This window comes from Danio rerio, chromosome 24 (genome assembly GCF_052040795.2).
Source record: "Danio rerio strain M-AB ecotype USA chromosome 24, GRCz13ab, whole genome shotgun sequence".
In the NCBI taxonomy this organism is placed as follows: domain Eukaryota; kingdom Metazoa; phylum Chordata; class Actinopteri; order Cypriniformes; family Danionidae; genus Danio; species Danio rerio.
In genome coordinates this window covers 29756521-29784018 of record NC_141044.1, presented here as the reverse complement: position 1 = coordinate 29784018, position 27498 = coordinate 29756521, and the positions used below count along the sequence as shown (strand labels likewise).

The following is a 27498-nucleotide window of genomic DNA, read 5'->3' as shown; positions in this document are numbered from 1 at the left end:
AAGATCAGCATTTTTAAATAAAATTTCCGTTCATGTCCACCAGATGTCAGCAGAACCACGGGTTCGTCTAAATTTGAATATAATACGACGCTAGTAGTATTGCTCATTCTTAGTGCTTTTCTCAACACACGCACAACATACTTTAAACCTTTTGTCTCCTTTCAGAGTCAAATAAATTCCGACAATTGCCATTAATCAAAATGTAGTTTAATGCAGCTGTTCTTTAGGCCAAGATTCAGGTGTATTATAAAGAAATGCCAGGTAAGTGTTATTTCTTCAGAGCATTGTCTAAGGCGGAAAATCCCCAGCCACTAAAAAATAATCTCTGTGTTCCTGCAGTTTTCACAGAAAATGAAGAATAACAGATACTGCTGTGTGTCAACAACTCAGAGTGCAGAAGCTATAAAATTGTGTCTAAATTCCCATCTGACAAGGTTGGATGTGGGAGTCAAGGCCATGTAAAAACAATATTTGAAAGAAAATATTGCACAGCCAAAACCAATTTTGTTGCACATTACGGAGTACAACCATGTTTTTATGAGTAGCCATCTAAGACGAGTCTTGACGCCATGATTTTGTCTCCTGACAGAAAAAGAAAGGTCACCACAAGGTTACAAATTTGACAGCTCGTTTTTCAGCTTGCTTAAATTGTATCCCCTTCATCCCATAAGTGTCCCTTCTGAATTTTTCTTTTTCTCAGCCATGTATTTTCTTTAGACATTGAATCATGCCAAAAGTCATATTTGTTTTTAATCAGTAGTTTTGAGTATAAACCTTGAGGGCTGTTTACACAACAACATTTTTAAAGGCATAGTTCAACCAAAAATGTAAGTTTATTCAATATTAGCTCTTTCCCTCAAGTATCAATAAAGATCACTAAAGATTACCTAATGTGCTGTGATTCGCGAATCGGCTCCATGTCACCAAAAGCGCCACACACTTACGTGCTCTTTTGCGCCGTGTAAATACTGTCAGTCGTTGTAGCTTACTTAGTTTGAGCCTGAATCAGACAGAAAATGAAACATTATTCGGAATAAGCATGTGTACGTAATATAAAACGTTGTCATATCTTTTGGCAGATTGTCATTTGAGATGTAGAATGCAAGGAAAGCAGTTGCATAGAGAGACACTGCAGCGATGGTAAAGATTGTGGGTTTGACGAATAAATACAGTGCCAAACAGCATTTCCCTTGTTTACTTCCTTGTTTACGTCCATGCTACGACATACCGTTAATGCTACACACTATGCATGTAACTGATCAATTTTAACAAATAAAAATACTTATAGGTTGTGGCTCACAGTCCACAGCTTCTGCTATTATGGTTGGAGCTGCTCGAAGGAGTTTTTAGCTGAATCCAGCACTGAACTGGTAGTGATTCTGGAAGTTTTCCTTTGTCAAATGCTAGCTGTTTATCTTTTTTTATAATTCTCTGGAACATAGTTTAAATTAAACTGTAAGCACTTTTCTCTTTGTGTCGTGTCCTTTGGAAGTCGAAATACAAAAACAAAACAAGCTCTTTGGAAATAGCATCGTTCTAGCTTTCTCTGCAATAACATTACAGCGCCTCTAAACTGAGGGGGAAACCGGAGCACCTGGAAGAATCCCACACGAACTCGAGGAGAGGAGAACATGCAAACAGAAATGCCCACTGAAACAGCCGAGACTCGAACCAGATACCTTCTTGCTGTGAGGCGGCAGTGCAATTAGTATTATTAATATTATTACTATATCAGAATAGGAAGAATAATAAGAAGCAAGCACTTCAGTCTTCATGGCATTACTTGTGTTTCCTGTGAAAGATGAGATCCTCTTTAGTCTTGGCCGTTGAAGTTGAGTGGCAGGGTAATTAAAAATAAATAAATGCCATAGACATGCATTACTACAATCAGGGAGCAAATTACAGGGGTGGTTGGGGGATCAGACCCTTCTAATTAACGATTGATCCGCCCTAAAGGTCATCAAAGCAAGTATGAATGGATCTGCCCTTTAATAGTTAAAAAATAGATTGCTGTGATCTGTATCTTAAATACTATTGCTCAAAATAATAACTTTAACTATACATTTGCCACCCCTGTAATGGTCTATACCATTGTAAGGTTTGCGCCAAAAATATTAATTCAGCTTGCAAATACAGAGCACCAACTAAGTGTTCACAAAACGTATTTAGTAAAATAGGCATTTGTGATGTAGTTGTCCGTAAAACTAGATGCATAATTTGTATTTTAGTATACACTTGCTTGCACATGGAAATTAAACAGTAAAAAATAGCCTACGTCCAGTCATTAATAATAGGTTTATCTAATGTCTAAAATGTCATTAAGAATCACTCAACATCCCTCAAAACACTAAAAACATGACAAGTTTGATTAATAAATTAGATGTAATTGAATTAAATATATACATTTGGTTCACTGAGGCATATCGAATATAATCGATAAATTTGATACCCCCACCCTGACTACAATGATTCTGAAATCAACGGCTTTGTCTCTTTTAGACACGTGTTATTTCGGAAGGCTATTCAGTGTGAGTTTGTCAGCGCTCTTGTTTACTTCTCAGCCTACAACGAGTGTGTGATAAGTTTATTTGATTAACCGTGTTGTACACAGGTTGTCAGTTTCCTCAACATATTTTGGGGTCAACATAAAGTTAAGTAAGCACAGGAGAAAACTGCTTTCCTCTCTTTGTAAATCCTCCAACACCATTAAAAAAAAAAAGACTCACGTTGAAATTTATTTTTTGTGTTTAGTAGTCCTATAAAAGTATACTCCTCATTTAATCTAATATCATCAATCTCACCGGGGGAATGTAAAGCTTGACCTGACAGAGTTAGACTGTCAAAAAGAGTCTCCGTGAAGTTTCATCACAGGCAGCTGTTGAATGGCGAACACATCTTTTAATAATGAACTCTCCTCTGATCACAGGGAGAAGAGCCTAAATAATTCACAATGTCTCCGCATTATGTCCCCTGCCGTCTCTACAAGCTTCGCCTGCATTCCTCTTGTTCCTCTAATGGAGTATACGGTGTAGAAATCCCCTCTGGTGAGTTTTTGCTCCTTTTTCTGCCAAGGCTAAATGTTTTGGATTTGAAACCGAACACCTCTAGCTGGAGAACTCTAGAGCTGTTTGTTTTACCAGAGTGGATGGAGCAGTTGCAGGCTTTACTTTGGCTCAGGTGGGAGTAGAAGTGGTATTGACTACGTCTGTTTTAAGAGCAATTGGTTTACAGCTCAGCTCAGTGTGGCGCTCTGGAGACTTTCAGCTCTCTCTTGACAAAGACCCTCATCAATATTATATATGGAAAGGTTACAGGTTGCACAATTTAAATTACTTATTGGATCCAAATTGGATCATGCATAATTGCGTACTTCAGATATTTTGGAGAACCGCAGGGGATGGATGTAAAATATGTAGTAAAATTTAAACTTAACGCGCAGAGTTTATTTCAGTGAAGTCCTTTTTATTTATTTTTTATTTTTTATTTTGCAAGTCACAGCAGTTGCTGGAACTGACCAAGGTGCTGAACAAAATGGTTTGGATAAACAGATTTATTTCCAGTGTTTATGAGGCAACACGCTTTTGCCGCTGAAATGAGTGTTTAAGTGTTTTGCAGAAAATTTGATGAAAAATCTCTCTGCTTTGACAAAATAATTAGCCATCAACTGTGAATACACTGGAAAAAAGCTTTAATTTATCTAATTATAAACAAATTAGGGCAGTGGTTTACATCTAAATTTGATCACTTGACCCAATGAAAAATAAATCATTTGCCTTAAACAATATTTTCTATTTCCATGAGGACAATTTTATATAATCTGGTACGAAGTATATTTGTCTTGTTGTAGAAAGCGAATTAATTTATCTCTTTGTTCTAAACAAATAGAAGATATACACAAAATAATATAAACAATTAGTCACGTTTTTAGTTCATTGTAACTTATTAACCTAAGTTAATCATGTTAAAAGTTATGCAAGCAGTTTTAAGTCAGTTTAACATAACACGAGTTCAATGGACTCGTTAGGTTAATCTTAAAAATGTAAGGCAACCAGGATTATTTTTACAGTGTAGTTTTAATCAAAACAAAAATTCCCATATATGCTCATTGATCCAGTTAAAAATTAGGGTAATGGTTTCACATCTAAATTAGAGAGAACAATTTTATATAACCTGGTACAAAGCGTATTTGTCTTGTTGAAGAAGAATTAGTCATGACAGCATATATTTTTAGTTCATTGTAACTTATTAACCTAAGTTAATTATGTTGCAACTTTATAAGTCATGCAAGCAGTTTTAAGTCAGTTTAACATAATATAAATTCAATGTACTCATTAAGGTAATTTGATTCAGCTTAAATATTGAAGGCATTTTACAGCACAGCATTAATCAAAACAAAAATTCCCATAAATGCTCATTCATCCAGTTAAAAAATTAACTAATTTTTTCTACATCTAAATTTGATCACTTGAGCCACTGAAAAATAAATCAAGCGATATTTTTGAGTCCATGACAATACAAAGCACATTGAGCTTCTGTTTAATGCACTGGCCTGTGTAAATAACCTGAAAGTTTTACATTGGTCAAAACAAATAATTCTTAGTTGAGCTCTTAATAAAAAAAAAACATTTACATTTAATATGTTTATTTTTTTTATTCCCAAGTTCTGCTGGTTGACGCATGTGCCAAATTTTCCTTGCCAATCTTAAGCCAATTGTAATCGTTTTGGTTCAATTTAGAATTTCCACAACCCTCGTAGAACTCGGGGGATCAGAGTGAGCGCTCCTACTTGGCCACACCCTGATACTTAACTATGTTTTGAACTTACAATACACTACTTCAAAAATAAAACAAATAATATTAGACTGAAATGAAAGATACATTTTAAATTGACAGAGGTACTGCTTGAAGCTTTTTTTCAGTGTAGCTGTGTTTGAATTGCAGTTAGTGTTCTTTGATGTATTTGAATACTGCACGTCATCAGGGTTGGGTAACACTGTCAAAATATGACAAACATGACATAAATTTTTGAATCAAAATTCATGAATCAAATTTATGTTACTTTAACTTAATTTAATAAGGTTTCAGGTTTTTTTTTTTAGTAATGCAAAGTTTAACAACATTTTAGTCAGTTTGACTGATTTGAGAAATTAAGTTCATTTGATTCAACTAAAACATTTAAGTCAGGAAGATGTTTACAGTGTATATTTAAAATAAATATATTACAATCTAACAAGTGTTTCGTTATCTTAAAATAAAAGTGCAGAAAAACACATACTTTCACATTACTTTCTTTAAAAAAAGTGTCTATTAACTTGTTTAATTACTTTTTATAATGATTCCGATTATCATTAGTCATTTGTTCGAACATATGTTTCTATTATTACTCTTAATACTCAAAACAGTTGGGTTCTGTAAGTAAAACTTCATTTTGTATAAAGGGAAAGTGATAATTTAACAATAACTGATAAACGTTTTGTGACTGATTTGTTGTGAGCTCTAAAGTTGTTAACTACTTTTTGAAATGTTACATCAATTCAATTCTTGTAAACAGTTATTTACAGCTTAATGACAGAATTATTGCAGAAAAAACTACATTACCCATGATGCTGTAGAGAAAACTCCACCAATCAGAGTCAGAGGCTTGCAACGAGGCAAGAGATCTGACCTGAAGTGCTAATGACATAATTGAGTCTCATTACAGTAAATGCTGAAGCTTTGATTGCAGTTTAATTCATTATCATTACATTGACAAAAACCGCAAAAGAAAGGTTACTTTAAGAAGTAGGCATGTTAAATAAAAAAGGAACTACTATTGCTTTGATGTAGCCTACATAAACTTTCAGTCAACAAATGCTTTAAAGAATTCTAAAGTATTCCCATGTAGAAGTATATGCAGATGACATATATGACAGGTTCAAGTTCTTGTTTGGATTTCACATAGACCTACAGTCATATATGCAACATATATTTTAAAATACTGCAAATTGACCATTATATTTTTTCAACAATTGTAATTACAAATATGTACAGAAAAAGCCAAATGTATTATAGCTATTTATTTTAATGTATGTTCATATATGGCCATATATCAGACTAGTAACATTTTACAATATGGTTTTATTAGTGAACGTTTGTTAATGGTTTAACATCAACAATGAGAAATGACTATTTGTTTCTGAATTTTTTGTTAATATTAGTTTTACAATATTCTACTGAACTTCACTTATTAGCTGGTTAGCTTCATTAAATAAACAGTTAAACTTATTAGTTATTAAACATTACCTACCAAATTAATATCACCTGAGATAAATTAACACTTTACAAGTTTTCATCCTCAGTTTAGTTTCATTAAATAATGTAAATAAACAGAGCCTTATTTTAATTAGTGTTAATCAAAAGGTCTATAAAGAATATGTGTGTTTTCAGTCAGTATCTCAGGATTGTTGTAGGCCATATTAACAACCATGTTTATGTTGTAAATTAAATAACATATTAAATTTTGATGCATTTAATTCTATAATGAAAACCACTTCAAATTCAACTATCTGAATATTCATAAGAGTCGTTCTAGAAATGTAAATCATAAATAATCATTCAGAAGTGCATTAATGATTATTGCCACATGTCTAGTAAAGGTATTTCCATTTCCAGTTATTCACTCAAGGTGAAATGAGAAGAAAGGAAGTCAATGGGTTACTCGGATCACAATATTATTATAATGTCTGTATGGCGTTATTACAGAGACAGCTGAGAGTGTTTGACATCTGTTGTCTCACTTGGTTTTTCCCAAAAGATGATCTGGATATTACTCAGTATCTGACATCATCAGTATATCACTGTCGGCTGTGCTTCAGTTTGCTCTGTGTTTTGATGACAGTTGAGATATTGTCAGACTGTATAGGAGAGCAGTGGGACTGGGAATCACCAGCAGGCAGATCCAGCAGATCTTAGGTCTGAGTGAGCGGCAGGCCCGAATTAGTTTAAGCGAAACCAGATTGCACCGTGTGGTGATGTTATCTGCAAAGGGGAAAAAAAAGTACACTGTGAGGTACATGGTGGGGAGAAGCAGATGGTGAGACTGACGGCTCATCAATGAGCATAGTGCACTGTAAAAAAAATTATATGATCAATTAGTGATTATAGCATATGTTTTTAGGTCCTTTTAACTTATTAAACTAAGGTAATCTTGTTGTAACTTCATTTGATAATTTATGCAAGCTTTTTTAAGTCAATTTACAAAAATATAAGTTCAATGGTTCAGATTGAACCAAGGCAACCAAGATGTATTACAGTGTGGAGATTACCCAGCAGGCACACAACTTGTTAATGTTAGGTTAAATTTAGGTTGTGAATGTCAGGTGACCAAAATTGAATGTCTAGCCAGCATCTAAGGAGATTAATTTGACATCAAAAAAGGATGTCAATTGATATTTGGTTGATGTTAGGTAGTGTTGGAAAGTGACCAAAATCCAAAGTTGAGCCAACATCTTAAGCCAACATCATATTGAAGTCAAATACTGACATTTATTCATCAGGTTTAGCGACCAAAATCCAACAACTGATAGATGTCATAGTAATAACGTCCACACAACGTAAAGCTGTAACATCATTACACGTTGATATTTGGTTGATTTTAGGTTGGACGTTGGACATTGATGTTGGCCTGGCATTGGGTTCTGCTGTCAACCCGATTTTCCAAACAAAATCCAACGCCCCTATGATGTTGGGGTCCAAGGTCAACCTGTCGTCAGATTGATGCCCTATGCCTGAAGGGTAATAACAGAGATCACAAAATGTGAGGGTTTTGTTTTCAAAAAAAATTTTTCAACTTCAAGTTTTCATAAAATTGCATTCTTCATTCATTTTCTTGTCGGCTTAGTCCCTTTATTGATCTGGGGTCGCCACAGCGGAATGAACCGCCAACTTATCCAGCAAGTTTTTACGCAGCGCATACCCTTCCAGCCGCAACACACACACACACACACACACACACGCAAACACACACACACACAAAGATCAATATAACAGCTGCTCAATATCTAAACAGAAAGGAGAATTATTAGCTGTGATTTTTTTTTCTTAAAACATTTTTCAAATTATATTCAACAGAACAAGGACTTTTTTAATTAAAGTAATTTGGAAAATTAAAAAAGGTACTTTAAGTATTTCAATATTATTAAATTACACTTTAAGCTGAATACTTGTATCTTGCAAAATAACTAGTAAAACAATATGTACTATAATTATGGCAAAGACAAAAGAAAAGAGTTATTCTTATAAATTAGTTATCAAAACTATTATGTTTAAAAATGTGTTCAAATATATAAAAATTAACTAATAATGTTTATATATATATATATAATTTATAACTTACAAATAAAATATTTTGTTGCCTACTATATGTTCAACTATATACATATATTCATATATATATATATATATATATATATATATATATATATATATATATATAAAATATATATATATATATAAAATATATATATATATATATATATATATATATATATATATATATATATATATATATATATATATATATATATATATATATATATATATAATCAGAATTATTGGCCCCCTTTGAATTATTTTTGCTTTTTTAAATATTTCCTAAATTGTTTAACAGAGCAAGAAAATTTTCATAGTATGTCTAATAATGTTTTTTCTTCTGGAGGAAGTCTTATTTGTTTTATTTCAGCTTGAATAAAAGCAGTTTTTAAAATTTTTATGAACCATTTTAAGGTCAAAATTAATAGCCCCTTTAAGCTATAATTTTTTTAATAGTCTACAGAACAAACCATCATTGTACAATAACTTGCCTAATTACCCTAACCTAGTTAACCTAATTAACCTAGTTAAGATTTTAAATGTCACGTTAAAGCTGTATATATATAGTCTGTTTTCAAACACCCCTTTTTATTTTTTTAACACCCCTGTCCACTTTTTTCTCCAGGCTGAAATATGACATTCTGTCCCCCCTGCTCTCTCTATTAGTATATCAATGTCCACTGGATATCTGATGCTCTCCATATGCTAATCTGCAAGTTTAATGAGTTGTGCCACCATAGCAACATTTCACCTGAGCGAATGAACAGACACTTTCTATTGTCCCACTATGTATTGCAACACGCCGCTCTGCAGCACCAAACACAAAATGCTTGATTGTTTTCCAAAATCTCTCAATGACATGCGATTCCTGTGCTTTCAGTATTTTTGCAGGATTCGGTATGGAGCAGCATGTTAATTGATCAGCTCATGGATCCTCTTTGAGACACAGAGAGAAAAAGAGAGAGAGAAACCAGAGAGGAAGGAGCAAAGAATCAGGCAGAAGACAGTCAAACAAGACAAGTTTAGCAAAAAAAAAAACCACACATACACACACTAAAAAATCAGAGTAAAGGATGAGTGCTCTGTTTGCTAAACTGAACCCCAGGAGGATTGAGTGGGACTCGTCCTGGTATGGGCTCCACTCTCGGATCCTGCGCACCAAACCTGTGGACTCCATGCTGGAGGGTTCGGGTGATCTGCATGGCACCAGACTGGCGAGTGTGCTGACCACAGTGGACCTGGTGTCACTCGGGGTGGGCAGCTGCGTGGGCACTGGGATGTATGTGGTTGCTGGGCTTGTTGCGAAGGAAATGGCAGGACCTGGAGTGATCTTGTCTTTCATTATTGCAGCTGTGGCGTCCATTCTGTCAGGTGAGACTTTATCAGCGTTTTGCATTTAAAGATTAGAGTGTCAAAATAATGTGAAGAGGTCAACATCTGTCCAGTTGTTGTAGGGTTTTTAGATGTGTTGCAAATGTGAGCTGGAGGCTGTGAGAGAAGGTTTTCATTGCTTGGTTAGGATTGTTTTGTGATATGATATTTTTGCTGAAAGACTTGGATCAGAGACAGGTAAATGTCAGATGTGTGGTAAATGTCATATAAGTCTAAATCTAAGTTCATGCATGTTGGTTCAAGAACCAGGCTGTTCTGTCCACCTTCAAAATACAGTAATAAAACAGTGAATACTAAAATAAAAGTATGATAATAATACGTAAATGTTGATTATCTTTGTTTAGTTTTTTTAATTATGTCAAAAGGTTCATATTGTTTCTAAAATTCACTTAATAGATCAATAAATTAGTAAAAAATAAATTAGTAATTCTTACCACATGTTTAAATATGAAAATACACATTAATGTATTAATAATATTTATTATTATAATAATTAAAGTAAGTATAAAGATTTATTATTTATTATTATTATTCATTCATTTTCCTTTGGCTTAGTCCCTTTATTTATCAAGGATTGCCACCGCGGAATGAACCGCCAACTTGTCCAGCTATTTTACGCAGCAGATACCCTTCCAGCTGCAACCCAGCACTGAGAAACGCCTACCGAAGCACCCTCAGGAAATCCACGCAAACACAAGGAGAACATGCAAAATCCACACAGAAACGCCAACTGACCCAGCCAGGGCTCGAACCAGCGACCTTCTTGCTATGAAGCGACAGTGCTAACCACTGAGCCACCATGACGCCCTATTATTCATTCATTCATTTTCTTTTTAGGCTTAGTCCCTTTATTAATCCAGCTACAACCCATCACTGGGAAACACCCATACACACTCAATCCCACACATACACTATGGCCAATTTAGCTTACCCAATTCATTCTACAGTACGTCTTTGGACTCAGGGAAACCCGAAGGAAACCCACGTAAACACGGGGAGAACATGCAAACTCCACACAGAAATGCCAACTGACCCAGCCGAGGCTCGAACCAGCGACCTTCTTGCTGTAAGGTGATCGTCCTACCCACTGCATCTCCGCGTTCCTAATAATAATAATATTAATAATAAAATAATTAAAACTTGACATGAAAATTTTAATTATAACAATACTGTGTTTACGTATAAAGTGCTGAATATACTGTATATTTTTCAGCATCCAATGATCAGTTTTAAAGGTTTTAAAGGAACATTTTACAAGCAACAGAGTTAGACTGCAAACTTTTATCTTTTTTTTTTACCCTTCAGCCTTTCTGGGTCTAATAAGACCACTTTGAGCTTGGCTTAGCATAATTAGACTGTCACTCAAAAGTGATCAAAGAGTTTAAATAATTTTCTTACTTAAAGCTTTACTCTGCTGTAGTTAAATTGGATCCTACGACTGACTGAAAAAGAAAAGTTGCTATTTTCTAGGCTAATATGGCTAGGAACTATTTTCCTATTCCTGCTTAATACTCAAAGATCTTTCCTGCTGTACCATGGCAATGATATTATGTTGTGCCTGAAAATAGTCACCAGCATCAAGCGCGATACTTGCACTATAGGTTACAATCTGAGTAATATCCATGTGACTGCTGCAGTCAGGGTACAGCAGCAAAGTTCCTTTATCATTGGAAAAAAATTAGCCTACAGTGCATTCAGAGAGTATTCATAAAGCTTCACTTTTTCTAATTTGTTTTTTATATTACAGCCTTATTTCAAAATGGATTAAATTCATTTATTTTTTTAAAAATTCTACACACAATACTCCATAATGACAATGTGAAAAAGAATTTTTTTTTAATTATTGCAAATTTATTAAAAATAAAAAACCTGAAAAATCACATGTACATCAGTATTCACAGCCTCTGCTGTGAAGCTCTAAATTGAGCTCAGGTACATTCTGTTTCCACTGATCACTCTTGAGACGTTTCAGCAGTTAAGTTGTTCACAGTAAATTCAGTTGATTGGACATGATTTGAAAAGGCATACACCTGTCTATATAAGGGCCCAGGGTTGACAGTGCATGTCAAAGCACAAACCAAGCATGAAGACAAAGTAATTGTCTCTAGACCTCTGGGACAGGATTGTCTTGAGGCACATATCTGGGGAAAGTTATAGAAAAAAATCTGCTGCTCTGAAAGTTCCAATGAGCACAGTGGCCATCATCTTATGTATGTTTCATCTTATGGCCAGATGAAAGCCACCAGCCCATCTGTAATTTGCCAAAAGCCATCTGAGGACTCTCAGACTATAAGAAACAAAATTCTCTGGTCTGATGAGACTAAAATTGAACTCTTTGGAGTGAATGCCATGCGTTACGTTTGGAGAAAATCAGGCAGCGCTCATTACCTGGCTAATACCATTCTCATAGTGAAGTATGGTAGTGGCATCATCATGGTGTGGGGAAGTTTTTCAGCAGCAGGAATTGGAAAACTAGTCAGGATAGAGGGAAAGATGAATGCAGTAATGTACAGAGACATCCTGAATGAAAACCTGCTTCAGAGTGCTCTTGACCTCAAACTGGGGCGACGGTTCATCTTTCAGCAGGACAATGACCCAAAGCACACTGCCAAAATATCAATGGAGTGGCTTCACAACAACTCGGTGAATGTCCTTGAGTGGCCCAGCCAGAGCCCAGACCTAAATCCTATTGAACATCTCTGGAGAGATCTGAAAATGGCTGTACACCATTGCTACCCATCCAAACTGATAGAGCTTGAGAGGTACTGCAAAGAGGAATGGGCAAAATTCCCATAAACAGTCGTGCCAAGCTTGTGGCAACATATTCAGAAAGACTTGAGGCTGTAATTGCTGCCAAAGGTGCATCAACAAAGTATTGAGCAAAGGCTGTGAATACTGATGTACATGTGATTTTTCAGTTTTTTTTTATTTTTAATAAACATGCAACAATTAAAAAAAAAAAATCATTTTTCACAATGTCGTTAAGGGGTATTGTGTGTAGAATTTTAATCAAATAAATCAATTTAATCTGTTTTGAAATAAGGCTTTAACATAAAAGAATGTGGAAAAGTGAAGTGCTATGAATACTTTCCGGATGCACTGTATTTACAAAAAATGACAACAAAAACAAAACATAAAACAATTCCTGATCAATGGCAAAATATCAAAATTGTGTATGATCTTGTCAGACAGCTGGTCTCCTTTGTTTTCTCACAGGTGTCTGCTATGCTGAGTTTGGAGTGAGAGTCCCTAAAACCACAGGCTCCGCCTACACATACAGTTACGTCACAGTGGGAGAATTTGTGGCCTTTTTTATTGGCTGGAATCTGATACTGGAGTACCTGATTGGTACTGCGGCAGGAGCCAGTGCGCTGAGCAGCATGTTTGACTCATTAGCCAATCACACCATCAGCCGCTACATGATCAACCATCTAGGAACACTGAATGGTCTTGGTGAGTGTAAGATGCTAAACAAATCACTAGTGTGGTCCATGTTGTCATTGTTTAGGTCAGTTCATTTTACATTAGTCAATTTCAAACACTGAGTCACTACAAAACACTACAGCATCAGAAGCAGCAGCAGTTGTTGCTGTTGTTGTTGTTACATACAGCCCCTGGTATTACCTGACAAATATTAATTTGCTCCCAACTTTTTTAATCAGTAAAATTAAATTAAAAAAAGTTTATTTATAAAGTTTATTTATAAGTGTGCATCTCACTTCAGGTAAAGGAGAGGAATCTTACCCAGATCTGCTGGCTCTGCTGATCGCTTTGGTGGTGACGGTGATCATTGCTTTAGGCGTGAAAAATTCTGTGAGCTTCAATAATGTGTTAAATGTTGTTAACTTGGTTGTGTGGGTCTTCATGGTGCTCGCCGGATTGTTTTTCCTCTCTGGAGCCAATTGGGAAGGTGGGAGATTCCTGCCCTATGGCTGGTCAGGGGTAAGAATGGGTTATGTACAGTGGCCAAGAGAGCCCAAACATGCTGGAAGTTAAGAAAACATTTGCAAATCCAAAAAACACCTACAAATTGAGATAAGCTTAATGAATTTGACAATACACGCGGTCACAAACCCCCTCAATACATGCAAATACAGAAATGTACTTAGTTAAGAAAACATTCATTTAGAAAAACACTAATGCTGGGTTCACCAAACTGAAATCTGCAAATACAATCTTCTATGTCAGGTCAAAAAATTAAACTCACATGGAAAATTCTTATGAGACAAAAAACATCCTGTGAGTAAACTAGAGAGAGAGAGAGTGATCTGATGAGTGTGTTTTCAATTATAAAGCCCTAAGATGATAAGATGCAAGGCGTGTTTGGCGCGATTTGTTGCTATTTTCAGGTGAGTGCAACTCTAATTTTCATGTTTTGCCCCACGTTGTTTAAATAGCAAATCCATTTGCACCACTTTGTGGACTCATGGGTGTGCTGTTCTTTAATAGAGGTGTGTTAAGGCGCATTATTGGCATTTTGCTATTTTGAAAAACTGAAATAGAACACGCCATTGACATACTGAAAACAGGTCTAAAGTCCAGTACCTATGTGGGTTCAAATGCTTACACATTGCTTTATACAAACAGGATGTACAGCAATACACAAACATATTTACAAATGAAAAAATTTAAGGATTGAAATGTTGCAACAAATATTATTTTCTACATGAAAATAAAAACGTCTTTATGCTTCCTTGCCTTTTTTTCAGTTAATTTATGATAATTTGCATTTGTATAATGATATTGTTATTAGCAGTAGTATTATTATTATATGTATATTTATATTTGTTTTAATAAAAACAAGATTCGTCCACCTGTCGGGATTAGGAGATTTATGCCATCACCATATGGGGCATAAGAATAGGATGCGTGTTTAATTTAACAGTTTTTTGACCACACTGCGTTATTATTGTTCATTTATTAGTTTGCTGGAAATTAGAACTTAATTTAATAATAGTCCTGAAACTATTCTTTGTGCTTAACAAACAAAATTAAATATGTAAGCTAATGAATGTCTTCAGTGGAGTGCGTACAACAGTTTCCTTATCCATGAAAGTAAAGGAGTAAAGAGTAAAAGTAAAGTAAAAATGCCGAATGGAGGAGGCTTGTTCTTTATCCTTGCACTGCAGATGGTTTGTTTAACTGTTTTTTTGCTAGTGAAGCTTTTCGTTTTTCCACTTACAAAGTCCGCCAAGTAAATAACAAATGTGCCATGGGGCGATGCAACTGACTCTTGAAGAGAGTGGATGATGGGACTCTGATTGGTTTAATGCTCATTATGCTCAAAACACACCCATAACTCATTAAGAGAATAATCACAACCCTGTCAGACTATTTTTCCATTCTTAAAATAGCAAAAGTGGATTCAGACACACCCTTAATGCTTTTGAGTTATGTGCTTTAGACTTTGCGCTTAGACCATTAAATCAGAGCCCTTAGAGTTAACCCATCATAACAAATTGAGAAAACATCATCATTTTATCAACACGAGGACACAAATTCTCATTACACATGCAAATACAGTAATGCACTGCAAATAGTGCAGACCAAAATGGAAATGTGTTGAGGATCCCAAAAAGTGACAAACCAACTGCTTCCTGTTTAAAGTCTGCTGTGTTGTCAGATCTGAGAGGTGAGTTTTTTTGTTGTTTATTTTAACGTCCTGATCTACGGTACAGATTACCGTAGATCATTAGTGCTAAAAATAAACTAACAACAGGAAAGCTTGTGTTTAAGACTATATAATAAACATAAATCTCATCTCTTAGATCGCCGACAACACCACAGACTCAAAACAGGAATCAGCCAGTTTTGTCGATTGTGTCAAATTATTCTCTAAATTTGTTAGTGTTTTTTTTATTTTACATGGGTTTTCTTGACTTGCTCCACCTTTGAGCTCTCTTGGTCACCATATATTTATGTTAATTTTAAGCAGTGTTTGCTGTAATGTCCGTCGACTATAATAGAGATGACTCACTTTGCAGGTCATGCAAGGAGCTGCAACCTGTTTCTACGCGTTCATTGGCTTTGATATTATTGCCACCACAGGAGAAGAGGCCAAGAGTCCTGACACTTCCATTCCATACGCCATAACAGCTTCTCTTGTCACCTGTCTTACAGCTTATGTCTCTGTGAGTAAAGTTACTCCTCTCATTCAGAAATACTGGACTCTGACTCAAAATATCTATAAAGGGATTGTTTACTCAAAAAAGAAACATTTAACCAATTATATGCTCTTATTGTTCCTGTGCTCTAATAATGCTGTTATTATATGCTTTTTTTTTTTTTAAATCAGAAAAGGAGACTTTTTGTTTTCAAACTAGCTATATAAAAGCAGGTAATAGCAATCAGAAATAAGCTTTTTAAACACAAATGCAGAAATAGTTTGGTGAAAAACAAACTTAAATGTTATATATTTCATTTGTTTAAAAGCCAATAGCTAAAGGCAAATATTTAGTTAAAAAAATTATTATATATTTTGTAGCGTTAAAAGGACAGTTCACCCCCCCCCCCCCCCCCAAATGACCTCTCTCAAGTGGTTTTAAACCTTTATGAGCTTCTATCTTCTGTTGAATACAACCAGTTAATGAAAAATGATGGTTGCTGGCAGACTTTAATTCTATACTATGAAAAAATGACTTTGGAAGTCATTGGGTGCCAGTTTGCAGAACTTTTCAGAATATTTAATTTTGTGTTTAATAGAAGAAAGACATTTAAATAAGTTTTGCACAAAGGAAGAATGATTTAATGGTGGCAGAATATACATTTATGTGTTAACTATCTCTTTAATATAATTTGAGCAGTATTTTCCAATCAGAGCAGATGGATCTTTATAATATGCAAACAATATATAAATATAGATCTTATATATTTTATATATACAGTTGAAGTCAGAACTATTAGCCCCCCTTTGAATTTTCTTTTCTTTTTTAAATATTTCCCAAATGATGTTTAACAGAGCAAGGACATTTTCACAGTATGTCTGATATTATTTTTTCTTCAGGAGAAAGTCTTATTTGTTTTATTTCGGCTAGAATAAAAGCAGTTTTTAATTTTTTAGGACGAAATTATTAGCCCCTTTAAGCTATATATTTTTTCGATGCCTACAGTTAAGCCTTTTGTAGTAAGCCGTATAGAAGTGTCTTGAAAAATACAGTATCGAGTCAAATATTATGTACTGTCATCATGGCAAGGATAAAATAAATCAGTTATTAGAAATGAGTTATTAAAACTATTATGCTTAGAAATCTTAATGTAATAAAATATTCTCCATTAAGCAGAAATTGGGGAAAAATATAAAGAGGGAGGCTAACAATTCTGACATCAACTGTATATATAAAATATATAATGACCTTTATTTTTTAAGAACCTTGGGCCTTGTTTTTTTAACAAATTTGGACGAATATTTAAATAACAAAACTGCAAAAAAAAAAAAAATGATTGTGCAATCATGCATGCAAGTGTTCTAGCCAATTGCGTATTAACTTAATTCAGTGAATCACTTAAGCCCTTCAGAGTTGGACTGTAATTTATTCAAGCCCAATCCTGATCCCTAGAGCTGAAGACCTCTGCTTATCCTCCAATATTAATCTGAAAGTGATTTTCCTTTTACTCTCCAGAGGCAGAAATAAATACAGTACGATATCAATTTTCTTAATGTACAGTGGAATCGGGTGAATCATCCTACAGCATCCATTCACAACCACACCAAGAAATGAGAATGTTGTTTAATGGTTATTTCAGGCAATGTATTAAAAATAATTCTTACAAACTGTTAAAAAAAATAACCCATTTGATCTGTTTGTGTCTCAGGTGAGTGTGATTCTGACATTGCTGGTACCCTATAACCTAATTGATGGCGATGCCCCGCTCATGGAGATGTTTGCAGATCATGGCTTCCTGGCAGGGAAGTATATAGTAGCTGTGGGTGCAGTCGCAGGACTCACCGTCAGCCTGCTTGGATCTCTGTTTCCAATGCCAAGAGTCATCTACGCCATGGCCGGAGATGGTCTGCTCTTCAGGTATACGAGTCATTTTAAGGATAGTCAGTTCATTGACAGCCATGATATTTGCATGATATTTTTGGCCAAGCAAAACTAAGTCAAATCCTAAATTGAATGGGGGAATACAAACATTTTTAAAATCTGCTTATACATTTTAACATTTAAAGGCATCCTAAAATGAAAATTTACTCATTATTTACTGACCCTCAAGTACTTTCAAACTTTTTTCGAGTTAGAAAACGAAACCTATTGAGTTTCATATAGAAAAAAACAAATATTGTGGAAGTCAATGGCTAACGGTTTCCAGGATTTTCCAAAATGACTTCATTTGTGTTCATTGTGACTCATACAGGTTTGTGGCAAGTGAAGGGTGAGTAAATGATGACAGAATCTTCAGTTTTAGATGAACCATCCCTTTAAAAAACAAATCTGACAGCAACTGTCACATAAATAGCAAACAGTTCCTGCTTATAGCACCACCTAAGTTATCCAGATGAGAATAGGATTATTGGGGAACATACCTCAGAATGCTGCAAGTTGCAACTGACCAATCACAATCAAGTATTTCAGAGTGAGATGTAAAAACTGATATATGACTGAATATACATTCGTGGGGACATTCATCTAATTTTTAAAAAACATGTAGCAAAAAAAAGTGATCCAAAAGATCTTTTAGCTTCACCCAGTCCCATGAAGCACCGCAAATGACAAAAATGCTTCTCACTTTTCTTTCAAAATAATTAAATGGTAGTATGTAATAAATGCATATGAATTTATAGAAAAAAATTTAAAAATTATCTTGTCTGATTCTCTTTGCTACTGTTTGGCTTGCTTCATGACTCAACACTTTAGCAAAGGCTTTTTAAAAAATCTAAATGAGGAAAATGACCAAAAAATACAGTGGCACCAAAGAACTCTGTTGGTAATATCTTTTTTATTTCATTAAAGCCACCATATTGTGAATAAGGGTTCTTTTTTCTCAGAAAGTGGACTTTTTTGTAGTTATTCACCTCATTTTCAATATAATTATGAAATTAGAGGCATTTTAAGCACAATTTTTTTTGCTCATATAACTTATTGAATGGTCATTAAAACCACACTTTTTGATCAAATATATTTTCTAAAGATTTAGAATAAAGAAATTATAATATAACTTATTTTAACACAAATTTATTACATCATATATCATTAGAAAAAAGTAGCCTATTGTCATTTACTAGGTCAGCACATTCAACAGTCAGAATTTGACCATTTGAATAATAAACAATGAAAACATACTAATAATATTAATTAGGGCTGGGTGATATGGCAAAAATGCAATCTTGATAATTATCTTTCATATTAAACGATAATGATATATATTTCAAAATAGGTTATTAATGCTTCCGGATTTAAAATACCCCAACAATCATTGAAGTGAAGCCACAAAAAATTGGAAGGTCCATTAAATGGCATAACATTTTCAACCGATAAATTTTCAGTGGGCAAAAATTTGTTACATCTGTAATATCATCACACGTTTAGATTCCCATTGTTGCACATTTCTGCTGTGTGATTGGATCTTAGATCAATATAGAGTTGTATTGATATAAATTTTATCGCAGTTCGATATAATATTGTTTATCAGCCCAGCTCTAATAATAATGTAGAGCTTCACATTTTTTCTAGCTTTTCTTGTAAAACAGTCTATTTGAAAATTCTTGGATAACTAAAGCATCCTAATAAGTTTTAAATGAATGTCAATGTGGGACACTTTTGGTCTGTCAAACCTTTTTTGATTGGTCAATCTTTCTTTCAAGAATAAGATTTAGAATAAAAGTCTCTATTTACCAGCAATACAGTACGTCAGTAGTGGTCTTAAAGCCTTTGATGGGTTATTTTCACAATTTATGATGACACAGCAGTCGAAATAGGAAAAATGAGCTCATGTATGGGATAAATTCTGGACCTTAGTTTGTCAGTAGGGGTGGGTCTTTCAAACCACCTGAACTCCCTCCTTATTACGAGCCTGTAAAGTCATGTGTACCATATTCAACATTAGATCAAAAAAGTTAATCAAAATTGTCCTGACAGGAATGGGTTTATGGGACAGTTAGGACAACTCTAGATGAAAGGTTTTGATTCACTTTGAATGTTGACTACTGTGTATATACAGTTCAAATCTGAATTATTAACCCTCCTGAATTATTAGCACGCAAAACTAATTTATCTTTGCCATGATGAGTGTACATAATATTTTAGATATTTCTCAAGACACTTCTATACAGCTTAAAGTGCCATTTATAGGTTTAAACTGGGTAATTAATGGAGTGATTGCATGACGATGGTTTGTTCTATAGACAATCGAAAAAAATATAGCTTAAGGGGGCTATAAATATTGACTTTAAAATAGGTTTAAAAATAAATTCAAAACTGCTTTTATTCTAGCCGAAATAAAACAAATAAGACTTTCTCAAGAAGAAAAAATATAATAGAAAATACTGTGAAAAGTTCCTTTCTCTGTTAAACATCATTTGGGAAACATTTAAAAAAAATAAAATTCACAGCAGCGGTAATACTTTTGACTTTAACTGTACACATTTTTTTTCATGACAATTTCATCCCAAGTGTATAATTCTGTGTGTACACCAGGTTTCTGTCCTTCGTGAGCCCCCACACAGAGACTCCAGTGGTGGCCTGTGCTGTTTCGGGCTCTCTGGCCGCTCTGTTGGCTCTCCTGGTGAGTCTGAGAGACCTGATCGAGATGATGTCCATCGGCACACTGCTGGCCTACACACTAGTATCCGTGTGTGTGCTTCTCCTGCGATATCAGCCAGACAGAGACGGCTTCACCAGTTTCCTGACAGAGGAGGAAGAGGAGGAACGCAGGAGGAAAGAAGAAATGATGGCGGCTAGTGAGAAAGACCTGAACTCACCTGGCGGAGAAGAGTACGCAGAAAACCCTTGTGGAGCCAAAAACCTTCCCTCTAAAGGAGACGACGAAACCTTGATTGAAAAGTCTGATTCCGGGGGCTACCAGTCAGAGAATCAGGGCTATGGTGTTGGAGAAAACGGCATAGAGGTCGATGACTCTGATGGACTCTTTAAACGTGTGTTGGGCTCTCATTATTACACCATTCGGATGCGTTTGGGCCTGCCGAACGTAAGTGATAAGCCCACTCCTGCAACAGGACGCACTGTTACTTCTTGTGTCCTGATTTTCTTTATCCTGACCTTCTTTCTCTGGACACTGGTGATCTATGGATTTGACCGGGTTTCTGGAGGAGCACGCTGGGCGATCTTGCCTTTTATATTGACTATAATTGTCCTTATGGTCACTTTGCTCATTATTATTCTTCGTCAGCCTGAAAACCCGAAGAAGCTGCCTTATATGGCACCCTGCGTGCCTTTTGTACCCACGGCTGCCATGCTGGTGAACATTTACCTCATGCTTAAGCTTTCCAGCATCACCTGGGTGCGCTTTGTGGTGTGGTGCTCACTAGGTAGGCCAGAACCTTTTTATGTATAATAATGGGCAATATGTGGATGTAGTTTGCCTTTGTGTGATGATTGTATTTACCAAACAAAAAACATACCCATTTATGAAATAATCGCTATGAGTTTCAGTTGTTGAAATTGTCGATATTCTCACATTTAATTTAAAAATAGTTGTTATTCCCCACTGATAAAGACCTGTTAACATCTAACTATAACAAAGAAGGGTTTTTGCTCACTTAAGTTTGAAATTTTCCTAAATTTGCCACCCACAGAATCCTTGTACAGTGTCAGATTTCTATTAATTAGTTGTGATCAATTCAAACACTCCATTTAATCATTCAAAAAAATTAAATATTGTGTCCAACCAGAGGAGTTATCACAAAATTTATTTCGGGAATCTGATAAATTTTGATACTTAGCTTGAAACACTGCAGCCACATAACACATTTCCTTAAATGCATTAATCAATGAACATAACATCAAATGTATGGACACTTTTAACATGCAAAAATTCCAAATGAAAAGGTTGGAAATATGTGTGTACAATCAACTGCATTATTACAATTACTTAAGTAATTAAAATACATTTTTTGTATGATTTTTTTGTTATTAAACAATAACATTATTTTTGAAAAATTACAGAGCAATTTAAGAAATAATCAGTATCAGTAGTGTTGGAAAAAAAGAAGAAAAAAAAGAGTATTGAGCATGGATCGAATAAAATAAAATGTATCCATCTTTAAAGTCGTGTTTGCACCCAGATCCGTTGCTATAAAATATTTAGTGTTAAAGTAATAATATGTTTTGTATAATGATTTTTTAAAACCAAAATCTAACATTATTTTGAGCAAATACAAAAATTAAAAAAAAATGTAAAAATCTGTATTATCATCATTAAATTACACCAACAACAATGACTCTGTGCTTGTGTCAAGTAATGACATGAAAAATTATATTATTTAAAAGAAGTCACATACCCATTTAAGAACAAAAAAACATGATTTAAAAAAAAAAGAGTATTGATCATATATCGAATTTAAAAAATTGGTATCCATCTGTAAAGTCATATTTGCACCAAAATCAGTTGCTATAAAATATAGAGTCCTTAAGTAAGAGCATCTGTTTGTATAATGATTTCAAAAAACAAAAACAAAATCTTACATTATTTTAAGCAAATTAAAAATAAGAAGAAATAACCAGTATTGGTATTGTTAAGATTGTAACAAAGTATCAGTATCGTATTGAATTGTAACAATTTAGTAACACCCATCTGTAAAGGCCTGTTTACACCCACACATTGACTAAGTGGTGAGGTAATTACATGAAAACAAAAACCAAAGTAACATAATTTATACATTTTTTTACAAAAAAATTTACATAAAAAATCTGCTTTTACATTATTTGAAAGCAAAGTAAACATATCTGGCTAAATAATGAAAATTAATACCTGACTTCTGCTGTCTTCATTAGTTTCAAAAACAATTTAAAACGGCATCTTTGGAGATCGTTTCTGCAGGAGACACTGTTTTCCTATAAAAATGTAAATTAAAAACTTTACATATTATGCCGAGTTCAGACTGCGTGATTTTAGCCCCGATTTTGGCTCGCCGGCAGGTTTTGAGAAATCGCCGACAAATGCCTGAAATCACAGGCAAATCGATGAGTTGCCGATGCCTGCGAGATATTTGGCGTGCTAAATATCTGGAGCTGTCGGCGATTCAAATCATGCCGTGTGAATTGAGTTTTGACTGAAAATAACATCAGCCATCGCCTACAGCCAATGAGAGAGCAGCTTTCACTTGTGTGTGCGTGTGTGTACCTGCTGCAGGCCAGCGGGAGGCTGGGGGAGAAATTTAAAGCGCTCTTTTTCGGTTTATTTGGACCCACGAAATGGAGGAAAAACTAGTGGAGGTTTGACAGGACTCAGGAGCAACTGTGTCTGTTTGACGTTTCATACAGAAAGAAATTAGTTTATTATCAACGTTGAGGAGAAATGGCTAATTCCCTTTAAACCCAGGTGAGCAAACATGTACATGCTCTACCCCATTAAAGGCTTCTTTCTCATTATGTAGTTAATAACAAAAGACATACTAAGTGTTTTTGGCTGAGACGTAGTTTGGATGAAGTTGTCAGCGATTCTTCCTATAGTAAAGTCATGCAATGTGAATGTCCCAGTTGCCGATCCATCTTGCAGTGTAAACAAAGCAGCGACGAAACACTAGCCCAGATAGTCAAGCAGTGTGAAAACATCTGTGACACGACTACTTTGAAAATCATGCAGTCTGAACTCGGCATGGTATTACAGAAAATTTTGGCAGTTTAAAAAACCTTGACTTTTCAAAACCTCGGTACCCCTTGAAAACGATTATCGTTCCATGCCTACCCCACACTATAGTGTCTGTACATCTCCACTGTCCTATCAACTCAGTTGAAAACCCCTAAAATATAATTATTAAAAAAACCTGTGACATACTATACACAATAAAACAAGTTTCTTGGATCCCAGGACAACAATGCAAAAAATGCAGTGTGAATAAAGTCCATTAGACTGAAAGTTTCATTCATCCACAATAAAATTAACAGCAATATTGATCCCATGTGGTATATTATGATCTTGGCTGTACTTGCTAGTTATTGTCCTTCATGTGAACTGGCCAGAGCTGACCCCGTCTCTCTTCATCCCACAGGTGTGCTGATCTATTTCAGCTACGGGATGTGGAACAGCTCTCTGGAGCTCAGCGCTAGAGAAGAAGCGGCTCACGCTAGCTCCTACCAGAGATACGATACCGAGGTGGACGACAGCTTCAATGTCGAAGAAGAACTTCCCCCTGAGGAGAACGAAGAGGATGGACAATACCAGGGCTGGGCGGCGGAGGAGCGCGGCTATCACTACCAGAAGCAGTACCAGGACGAGGAACAGAGTCACAATTACAGAAGCAAAGGCAGGACCAATAAAGGCTTCGAGGAGCTGGACAATGAAGAGTATTCCCCTGAGTGAGCATTACCCACTGGATTTGAGTGCATGTCATTTTGCAGAGTAGATTATGTTCCTGGATCAGCGATATTTAGAAAAATGACGGGAATATTAAAAGAGAGTCATGATGACAATATATATGACCCTTAAACACAAGACTAGTTTTAAAGGTCCTTTACAATTAAAATTAAACATTTAGGCCACATTTACACTGCACTGTTTAACTGGCTCAATTCCGATTTCTTTTCTCCCATGTGGCACAGATCGGATATGACCCATGTACGTGCAAGCAGGAACAAATCACATGGATTCCGATTTACTCAAATCAAATTCAGGCCTTGTTCATATCTGGAAATTTATCCGATATGAACGGATCGGTGTTCTCGTGTCTGCAGTTTAAGCAGGTAGATCGGTTTTCCCATCAATGCGAGTTGCGCGTCTTTAAAAACCATAGCGAATGATGTCAAGTCTGACACTTTCATTTCAGAACAGACTTCTGCAGAGTCCCAAATCTTAAATCTCATACACACGAGGACTTAAACAGCTTTTATCTTATTTAATCTTCAGACCAATCAAATGTTCTCTAGTATCTGACATGCCCCGCCCCCTTCAAGACGCTTCTTATCTGTTTTTCATTTGATGCGCTTGAGCTAACAGCTTGTTAAGTGTGACGCCACGCGAAGCGGCTTCCTTCCATCAAACTGTATGGGGAGGCTCAACAACTGGGAATAATAAACATTTACAAAGTGATGTAATACTTTCGAAAATCACGATCGCAATATACATAAATAATCATGCCTAATATTAGATGGCCAGAAAGGGATTTTTAAAAAAAATAAATTGTTAAAATATTGGTGACTGTGATGCAGCAAGTCCAGAGACTTGCACTCTATTTATTTATGATTTTAAATAAAACTGTGATTTGTGAAATTACTTAAAAGTGGTCATAAATAAATATTTTCTCAATTCAAATGAAAAGTGGCTTGAAACTGGAAACAGTATTCCATTTGTCACAGATACGCCATGACTTAACAAGCGGAAATCACTGTCACTGCTGTGATAAAAACGAAATGCTATTGGTCGTTTCTTTAAAGGGGAGGAACAAACACTATGTCCTGCCCTCTCTTCAATTTTCAGTTGAGATTAAGTCAAACATCAAATTAAAAAAATGAACATTTTATAGCACTTAATGGGACCTTTAGGTTAAGTAGATGTATTTGTGGCCAAAGATATACACTATATGTAAACCTAAATTATCGATTTTTCTTGTATGCCAAAAATCATTCGAATATTAAGTAAAGATCATGCTCAATTAAGATATTTTTTTGTAAATTTCCTACTATAAATGTCAAAACACAATTTCTGATTAATTTGGACAACTTTAAAGGGAATTTCCTCAATATATATATATTTTTTTTTCCCGAAACCTCTGATTACACATTTTCAAATATTTGTATTTTAGCCCAACATTGTTCTATTCTAACAAAATTAGACTTTAATTGAAATGTATTGATGGTTTTTGTGATCCAGGGTCACACGTATTAAACTAATAAAAACGCTGTTGAGAAAAGTAAAATAGTTTTAAACAAGTAAATCTAGAAAGTATAGTGAGTGTGTAATAATGTAAGCCATGTTATTTACATAACAACACACTCGTGTGGCGTTTACATGACACCGTTTTTAACTAAAAATGGAAAACCAAATACATTTTTCACCACTTCTTTAAAAAAATAGTTCTGGGTGTCTGAAAACATTTTCATATCTGTAAGTTCAAAAACAGTGTCCTGCACATGTAAAGGAACCTTTTCACAAGACGGTTATGAGTCGTTTAAGCATCATCATAATCTTAAATCCTTTAAATTTTTAAGTATTTTGATAAAAAAAAATGTTTGAACATTTACGTGCATTTATGAATGCATTATATCATCTTTGCTTCAAGTAACAAAAAACAAATGACCACTTATGCGAGGTGATTCTAATGCAGCGTCTATAGGGCTGAGAGTAAATTTGACGTAATTCTCTTTCTCTGGCTGCCGTCGTCAGTCTCACACAATTTTTTTCTGAAAGTTTTAATAACACCATTGTGGAGTTTTTATTTTATTATTTCCGCAAATAGGATTGCAAAAAAATAATTTGTTGTTTTCACTGTGCTCTAAGTTTACCCAACCATGACGCCTTCCACTACTGAGAGACCCGGAAATGTGAAGAGTCTATACTTGTCAGTCAAAACAACAATGCAGGACTACAGGACCCGGTGTGTAAAAACGTCATGTAACATCGCTATCTACTGGCCTGGCATGCATAAAACACAGACCCTTGTGAACAGGAATTATTTGGATAACACTGCCATCTGTATGTAAAAAATCTCAAAAAACGGAAAGGAAAACTTTTCAGTTTTTTACTGCACAGTTGTTGTGTAAACATAGCCTAATGTAAAAAAAAACAAAGAATTTATAAAAATGTTTATGTTGTTTGAATTTTGCTTATTTTTCCACTTATTAATAACAATAATAGACTAATATTGGTAACCATTTTAAAGTGTTTTTAAATGGTCATAGTAGCTATGACAACTATCTTTAATCTTTCGTGTTTTTTTTTCTTTTTTCGTACTGACTCACCAAAAAAAAAAAAAATGCGCTTGGTGTTATTAATTAGTTTTTTTTTTGGTTTGATTTTTTTTAAATATGTTGTTAGCTATATGATTTGGTTGATTTATATTTCATGACGAAACTAAATTGTTACAAAAATGTTGTATGAATATGACATTGCAAAATAACATTTTTACTGGAAAAAAACAACAGAAAAAGTATAAAAATGAACAGTTTCTAAAGGAAGACTTCATTAGACCACTGGAAAAAAAAACAATTAGTTGACTTTTTTGTTAGCTGACTTAACAAAAAGTGAGTAAACCAGTTAACCACCTAAATTTAATTAAAATCTATGTGCATAATGTTAAGAATTAAGTTGTAAACTTAACAGCTCCAAGTCACAATAGGTTTGATATCATTTCTTAAAGTAAATTTACTAAATCCCTCTTTACAATGTTCAATAAAAAATTAAATGTTGATCCAGGAACATTTTCTACTTTACAAAATTGATCACTAAAGGATCTTCTAGGTTTAATCGTGTTGTTAATCATGTTTCTCTAATTACAACAATTTAGTGTGTATGTTTTATTAACCTTTAAACAATATTTGTTCTTGAACATGTACTTATTAAACCCTTTTGCACTTGTGATGGATCAGCTACTTAGCAGGGTTGCCCAAATATTTTCATATAAAGGGCCAAAAATCAAATTTCATT

At 34.6% G+C, this 27498-nt stretch overlaps 1 protein-coding gene across 2 annotated transcripts; it reads left to right on the top strand.

The window, feature by feature from the left end:
* The first annotated feature begins 105 nt into the window (after positions 1-105).
* On the top strand, positions 106-27429 carry slc7a14b (solute carrier family 7 member 14b). 2 transcript variants are annotated; one of them, XM_087309692.1, is made up of 10 exons: positions 2969-3044; positions 7638-7773; positions 9230-9720; positions 12958-13194; positions 13466-13683; positions 15726-15872; positions 17554-17762; positions 20376-21226; positions 23909-24215; positions 26353-27429. In XM_087309692.1, exons 3-10 carry the CDS (start codon positions 9423-9425, stop codon positions 26381-26383), a joined length of 2298 nt encoding a protein of 765 aa, XP_087165818.1. In that variant the 5' UTR covers positions 2969-3044; positions 7638-7773; positions 9230-9422; the 3' UTR covers positions 26384-27429. The 2 variants fall into 2 exon arrangements, with proteins under 2 accessions (XP_087165819.1, XP_087165818.1); XM_087309693.1 differs by lacking the exons at positions 7638-7773; positions 26353-27429 and adding an exon at positions 106-261 and having other exon boundaries at positions 2927-3044; positions 23909-24399.
* The last annotated feature ends 69 nt before the right edge of the window (positions 27430-27498 follow it).

Excerpts from the sequence above, each read along its gene's own strand:
- slc7a14b (XM_087309692.1), top strand. The coding sequence starts at position 9,423 with ATGAGTGCTCTGTTTGCTAAACTGAACCCCAGGAGGATTGAGTGGGAC. Across the intron at positions 13,195-13,465 it reads AGGAACACTGAATGGTCTTG|GTAAAGGAGAGGAATCTTAC; the intron begins GTGAGTGTAAGA and ends ATCTCACTTCAG. Across the intron at positions 13,684-15,725 it reads TGCCCTATGGCTGGTCAGGG|GTCATGCAAGGAGCTGCAAC; the intron begins GTAAGAATGGGT and ends CTCACTTTGCAG.